The sequence below is a fragment of the Ischnura elegans genome, chromosome 1 (assembly GCF_921293095.1).
Source record: "Ischnura elegans chromosome 1, ioIscEleg1.1, whole genome shotgun sequence".
NCBI lineage: Eukaryota > Metazoa > Arthropoda > Insecta > Odonata > Coenagrionidae > Ischnura > Ischnura elegans.
The window spans coordinates 9952948-9960035 of record NC_060246.1 but is presented as its reverse complement, the minus strand read 5'-3'; the positions used below and the strand labels follow the sequence as shown (position 1 = coordinate 9960035).

General features: G+C 42.6%; 1 protein-coding gene across 1 annotated transcript; it reads right to left on the bottom strand.

Moving 5' to 3' along the window:
• Window positions 1-1556: 1556 nt before the first annotated feature.
• On the bottom strand, window positions 1557-2516 carry LOC124154289. Its single transcript, XM_046527917.1, has one exon. It carries the CDS (start codon window positions 2514-2516, stop codon window positions 1557-1559), a length of 960 nt encoding a protein of 319 aa, XP_046383873.1.
• Between the last annotated feature and the right edge of the window lie 4572 nt (window positions 2517-7088).

The window sequence follows — 7088 nt, the reverse complement described above, 5'->3', positions numbered from 1 at the left end:
GGTAAAAAGTTGTTGACAAGTTACCAGAGCAGATGAATAGATAAGTTAAAAGAGACAACAACATCGTGTAGAATTAAGAAGAATAATTGAGCTGCAGTACCCCGCATGGTAGGTACCACAATGCATTGCGGTATGAAGCTAGTATCACCAAATGTTTCTACTAGCTGGTATGATTTTCGCATGTGAGCTTCTCCAACTCCCTATTCTTCTTTCCGTTTACAAAAGCGAAGCTCCAGGAAGTCTGCGCGAGTTGTTGGAATGTGTGTTCGAGTTTCCATGGTTTCTCCAAGGAGGTTTTCAATTGAGTGCATTTCTGTGGGAAGTATTTATTTATTTTTCTAGCGCTGCAGCTCCCGCAGCGGCAGGAGTCGCCAACTCCACTTCACTCCTCTTCGGATGCCTTTTCATAAAATGCAGGACGAGTGAATCTTCCCCAAAGTGGGTCTCTCCATCTCTCTCTCTTTCTGTCTAGATGCGACGACGCCTGTCTTTTATGCATTGCGGTGCGCTTGCAACGAAAGCTACAGAGTTGAGTTCAGACCAATTCGCAAATGTGACGGATGGAGCCGGTGAAATTGACGTCGCGGAATTCTTGCACTCCACACGATTTTCTGGCATTTAAACCTTAGAATCCAAATAGTTTATCGTCATATATTAAATTCGACACGTTTAGATTTTTTTTGCTCATAAAAATTGAGTCGCGGAGTTAGAAGAATATCGCACAATTAATATGTGCTCAAATTTACATCGATAAAATTAAGTGAATAACTAAAGGAATTGATAAAAACAATAAATGGTATCATAAGAGCAACTAACCATGGCACAATTCTAAGGTCCGGTGTGGGTACTATTTAGGATATTGCGATGATCATCATCAACGAGAAGTAATTAGTGGTTGCCAAGAATACTGAGTCCAACGGGTCGACTACATAAATATTATTGGTGCTATAAAAGTCAATACCCTGACAGTCAATTAGGGATCGTATAATGCCATTGGTCGATTGTTAATTTATTTGACGGCTGCGTAGATACAGAAACAGTTTTGAAGACTTTGAAATTTACATAATTGCCAAATATTGGAATTGGTTATTGCAGGAGTAAATTAAAATTTCCTGGCTTATCTTTGCTAATTGTGTATTGAAAATAGAAATAAGGACAAAGATACACAACTAAAAATATTCTGGATGAGGCAGGCTGCGCTCGTTGATAATGCTCGGCTGATGCAGTTGGATCAGGTCCGCACGCCGTTGAGGTTGTAGTAAGAGAGAGAGAGAGAGTCAGTGCGCGGACGAGAATTGAGGCCGGAGCGGCGAGAGAGGGCGCCTCAAGGATCCCGCGCATGCGCGTTGGGCCGCAGCAGACGGCGTGAGGCGCTGGAACCGTAACCTCGCGTCCGTGCTTCAACATACCGCCCACCTTGAAAGCAGGCGCTTTCAATGACATGCAAAAATAAACAAGTGGAATGAAAAAAAAGAGCATAATAAAAATCTAAAATGAAACAGATTCTGCTTTGAAATAAATGATATGAAAATAATACATGAAAACACAAAACATTCTTAATTCTCAATTGGTAGAATGTACAGCTTGTTAATAGCTCTCTTAAAAACACCCGTGGAGGTTTTTACGGTAACGACCCGGCATAAGCCATCTCCCCCTGGATGAAGCTCCAACACTCTTCCGGTCCTCCACTGAAGAGGGGGCTGGTTTTCCTCGACGAGCAGCACCAGAGTCCCAACTCTTAGATTCTCCGACTTAACTGTCCACTTGGTCCGCTGCTGAAGACTGGACAAATACTCCGTCGACCATCTCCTCCAGAAGGCCTGGAAGAGCTGCTGCACATGTTGCCACCGCGACAGTCGGTTGACCTGGAGAGCAATCAAATCTGGCTCTGGCATTGAGGTTAAGGGTTGGCCAATTAGGAAGTGGCCGGGAGTGAGAGGCATTAGGTCATTAGGATCGTTAGACAGGGGGGTGATAGGGCGTGAGTTGATGCAAGCTTCAATTTGCGCTAGCAGTGTAGTTAATTCTTCATACGTAAGGATAGCCTTGCCGATCACTCGTAGAAGATGGCGTTTTGCAGATTTGACGCCTGTTTCCCAGAGACCCCCGAAATGCGGAGACCTGGGTGGTATGAAATGCCATGCCACATTGTATTCTGATAAAGAGCGAGAGACCTCGTATTGATGCTGCTGTGATTGGAATAATCTGCGTAGTGCTATCAACTCGTTTCTTGCTCCCACGAAATTGGTAGCGTTGTCGCTGTAAAAGTCATGCGGTCTCCCTCTGCGTGCCATAAAGCGTCTCAAAGCTGCCAAAAAAGAAGCAGTAGTAAGATCGCTGACGAGCTCCAGATGGATAGCCTTTGTGGAAAGGCATATGAAAAGAGCCGCGTAGCCCTTAACGGGTGGACTGCGCCTCTGTTGCACCCGCCGAAACCACACAGGACCAAAATAATCGATGCCAGTGTTGCTAAAGGCTCTGCTGGGTGCCACTCTTGGAGGTGGAAGTTGTCCCATGAGTTGCTTAGAAGTGGAAGGGTACACTTTAAAGCAATTTAAACATTTGCTTACTACCTTGTGGGCTAGTTTTCTGCCATGAATAGGCCAGTAAAATTGTCGAACCTCACATAAGAGCGCTTGAGGTCCTGAATGTAAGGATAATATATGGAATTCTTTTACTATCAATTCAGTAAAATGCTCATTTTTTGGCAAAACAATTGGATGCTTCCGGTCATAATTTAGTCGTGAATTTTCAAGTCTGCCGCCCACCCTGATCACACCCTTATCATCCAGAAAAGGGTTTAAGGATCTCAGGTTGCTTCTAGGGGGCACCTCCTTTTCCTTCCTCAAAGCTTCTAATTCTGGACCGAAATGCTGAGATTGAATGACCCTAATTGAATGAAACAGAGCATCTTGAATTTCGCCCAAAGTTAGCATTCCTATTTTTCGTTGACGTTTCGGTAGCCTACTGTTATTTACAAATCGGAGGCAATAGGCGATGACCCTCTTCAATTGGGAAAATGATGAAAATCTCTTGAAGATATCGCTGCTAACATGAACAGCAAGATGGACCTGGAGGTAATCAGAGTTTCTCTCAAGCTGCGCGTCGGAATAATCATCAGCATGGTGTTCATATGGAGGAATTGAGTTGAAATCACTTATCCAAGTTGGCCCGGACCACCATAAGTTGCAGTGAAGAAGTTGAAGCGGAAAAGAACCTCGGGATAATACATCGGCCGGATTCTCAGAAGAGGGAACGTGGCCCCACTCCATGTTATCAGTTAGCTCCTGTATCGCTGCAACCCGGTTAGCAATGAATGTTTGCCAAGTTTTAGATGGGGATGAAAGCCAAGCTAAAACTATCTTCGAGTCCGTCCAAAGAAAATAACGCTGACACTTGAGATGACTTGATACCTTTGAAGCTAATTGCGCTAATAATAATGCAGCACAAAGTTCCAGTCGCGGAATAGTCATTTGTTTTAATGGAGCGACTCGGGATTTTGCACACAATAATGTCACTTTTATTTTTCCCTTGTCGTTAACGGAACGTACGTAAATACAGGCGCCGTACGCAGCTTCGGAAGCATCACAGAATCCATGCAGCTGGTCATCGTTGTGGTTTCCACCGCCATTTATAATACTTCTGGGTATCTGTATCCGATGGATTTCTGCAAGCTGCCGTCGGAATTCCAACCATTCAGTGTGGATATGGGTAGGAATAGATTCGTCCCATTGCAGCTTGAGTTGCCAAAGTTTCTGCATTATTATTTTGGCCTTTGCGATTATTGGTCCTAAGAGCCCCAATGGATCGAATAATTTAGATATATCAGACAAAATGCTGCGTTTTGAAAATTGAACTTGATTATCGATGGGAGGAACAATAAAAGAAAAATGATCCATCATTGGTTGCCACTGCATCCCTAGAGTCCTGATGGTATTTTCAGATTCATTTGGGAGTTGATACAATGTTTCTTGATCTTCAATCGGGATCCTTTCTAGGATAGATGGATGGTTTGCGCACCATTTATGAAGTTTAATTGAGCAGATTCAAGCAATTTCTTCAATTCTACTTGCAATTCTAAGGCCTCCTCGAGTGTATTAGCTCCTGACATGATGTCATCCATGTAACAGTTGTTTTCCAAAGCTGCTGATGCCAAAGGAAATTCCTCTCGTCCCTCGATGGCTAGAAAAAAAAAAAAAAAAGATGAGGACGATAATCCATAGGTAACGGTGTTTAGGCGATAGGTCCTCAATTCCTCCTTCACGGAATCCCTCCACAAAATTAACTTCATGTCGGTGTCAGGTGATTGAAGCTTAATTTGCCGATACATGTGCTGAATGTCCGTGGTGACGGCAAAAGCGTATGACCTGAAGGTAAGAAGAATTGAGAACAAGTCCCTTTGGACCACTGGACCGACCATCAGAATATCGTTCAAAGAAATGCCAGTTGAACTCTTCGCTGAACCGTCGAATACAACTCTTAATTTTTTAGCGGCATTGGTTTGTTTTATGACCGCATGATGGGGTAAATAAAACACTGTTTTTGATGTATGGTTCTCAGAATCAGATTCATCTAACAAATCCATGTGATCCAGTTCTAAATATTCATTAAGAAAATTGCCGTATTCCACTTTTAATTGTTGATCGGCCGTAAATCGCCTTTCAAATTTTTTAAATCGAAGAAGTGCATTGGTTTTTGAGTCACCTAACAGGTGTGGATCATGGCGAAACGGAAGTCTAACTGAAAATCTTCCTCCCAAACTGCGACTGAAGTGGCGTTTGAAATGTTCTTCGACAGCCTTTTCTTCTTCTGAGAGAAAATTTTCCCTCTTATTTACTTGTTCAATTTCCCAAAATCTCTGCATAGTATCCTCCAAGCTGTCCCCTAGTGTGCTAAGATTACAGACACTTGGTGGTAATGAATGAGGTGAGCAAACGTTAGTTGTAATTTTTCCTGATACCACCCATCCTGGAATAGTTTTCTGTAGGGTAGGTAAGTTATCAGAAATTCGGATTTGGCCAACACACATCAGACGCCAGAATATCTCGGCACCAAGAAGTAAGTCTATTCTACTGGGGCGATAGAAGCAGGGATCAGCGAGTTGAATATTCTTGGGTGCATGAAATGACGAACGACGCACTGTTGTTGATGGTAAATCCCCGGTAATACGGGGCAGAACTATGAAATCTAGTTCCGATGTGAAAGCATTTATCCTTGATTTGATGCTAGTAGTAACATAATGAGATGCTCGGGATATATTTTGATTGATGCCCATAATAGGTTTGGAAGCCTTAATTCTTTTAAGTCCCAAGGATCGAGAAAGTGATTCTGTTATGAGATTCGATTGAGAACCAGAGTCCAACAATGCTCTGCAACTATGCAAATGGCCTCGTGAATCCGCGATGTTGATGATGGCAGTGGCCAAAATGATTTGTTGAGATTCATCGCTGTTGTGGAGGCAAAACTCGTTTCCGGCCGTTTGAGGCTGTTGAGTGGAGGAGGCGGAAGAATCGTGAATGGGTTGCTCCAAATGCAATAATGTGTTATGCCTCTTCCCACATTTCTTGCATGAAGTCGATTTGCAATTAATTGTCATGTGGCCCCGGCGCACAGTGGGCCAAAACCGAAAAAAGCTGGCCAAAAGTCGAAAAATGAAGTTAGCGCAAATCAACCAAAAACAGTTGATATTTATTATTAAGCATGTACTCTTTAAGATAGGGTGCCATACAGAGCATAGAATGCGTTAATATAATTTTTACAGCTGGTCAAAGTAGAGCATGTCAGAGAGATTTTAGTGACCTGATTTTTTCCGTTGAAAATAGCTAAGTTTGTGGCTTCATTACAGAGTCGTTGTTAAGAATATTGGTTTCAAAGTATTTCTATCCATAAAATTGATCTTCATTAAATGAATAGAGACAGTTTTTGTTTGATTTTACTAGTTAATTAGTATTTTTATAATTTTTCAAAAACTGTGTTGATTTTCCATGAAATTTTAAGTTTAACGGTAATTATCGTTTATATGTACATCGAAATACACGGAGTTATTTATACTGTGAGATAGACAAAAGCATATAGAACAATGTCCAGAATGCAGTTTTTGCGATAACTTGCGATCCTAATTTTAACAACCATATTTATGTGAATCCACCCCGGCCACTCGGACCACTGTGGCAGCCACGAAACGGCGGCGGGACTAAGCGAGGAAAGGATATGATATCCGTGCATAAAGACGACGGAATGCTTGTTCAATGACATTAGTCACTTGAATACATATTTTATGAATAATAATCACCTTGATTTTAGCATATTATACTATAAATGGCTAAATTCAACGTACATCTTGGCGCAGATAACAGTTTCTTGCTAAATTGGTGACTGGGAATTCTACGATTAGGAGGTCATTGGGAGGTTTTTCAGCAGAGTTATGGGCAGAGTTACAGAGTTTGAAAAGATTTTTCCATAATTTCGGATTTCCCTCAAGCATCATGGGCAGGCTGCGGTCGAGGGGTTTAGGGAAGGTCATGCACGTGCAGCGGCAGGCGCCCGCGCCGGCTGGTTGAGGATTTGCGACCCTCCGTACTTACTGGCCCGACAATGCTGGTTTTACAACCTTGCCGGTAATGACTCTTTTCTACTTCCCCTAATTCATCGGTAGCTATCCCAAGTTATACTTTTTACACGTTTTTGCCTCTTGCCGACCCTTTCCGCCACTTGTTCCGACAAATGGAATTCTCGGTTAGTGCCCCTAGGGGTTTTCCGGTTCTTTTTGCCTACCACATGCATCAGTTGTCCTAGAGAGAGTGTCGAGTGAACATCCACTGTAAGTGACTGTGCTGTGTGATAACACTGGATTGATCTGTCAACGTTAGAAGCACTTCAAAGGAGGATATAGTTGTACCTAGGAAGCAAAGCCTCCTTGCACCCGCCTCCGTTTCGTTGTGACTACAATAAGTGTACTCCTCATTCATCGAAAACGATTTTACTCTCCATTGTGGTGAGAAGCAGTGCTAATGGTAAGCAAAATTTTCATTTTTAAAATGGATTCCTAGTTGGAGTCCGCAATTTTTTTTTGCTACCCATGTACGACT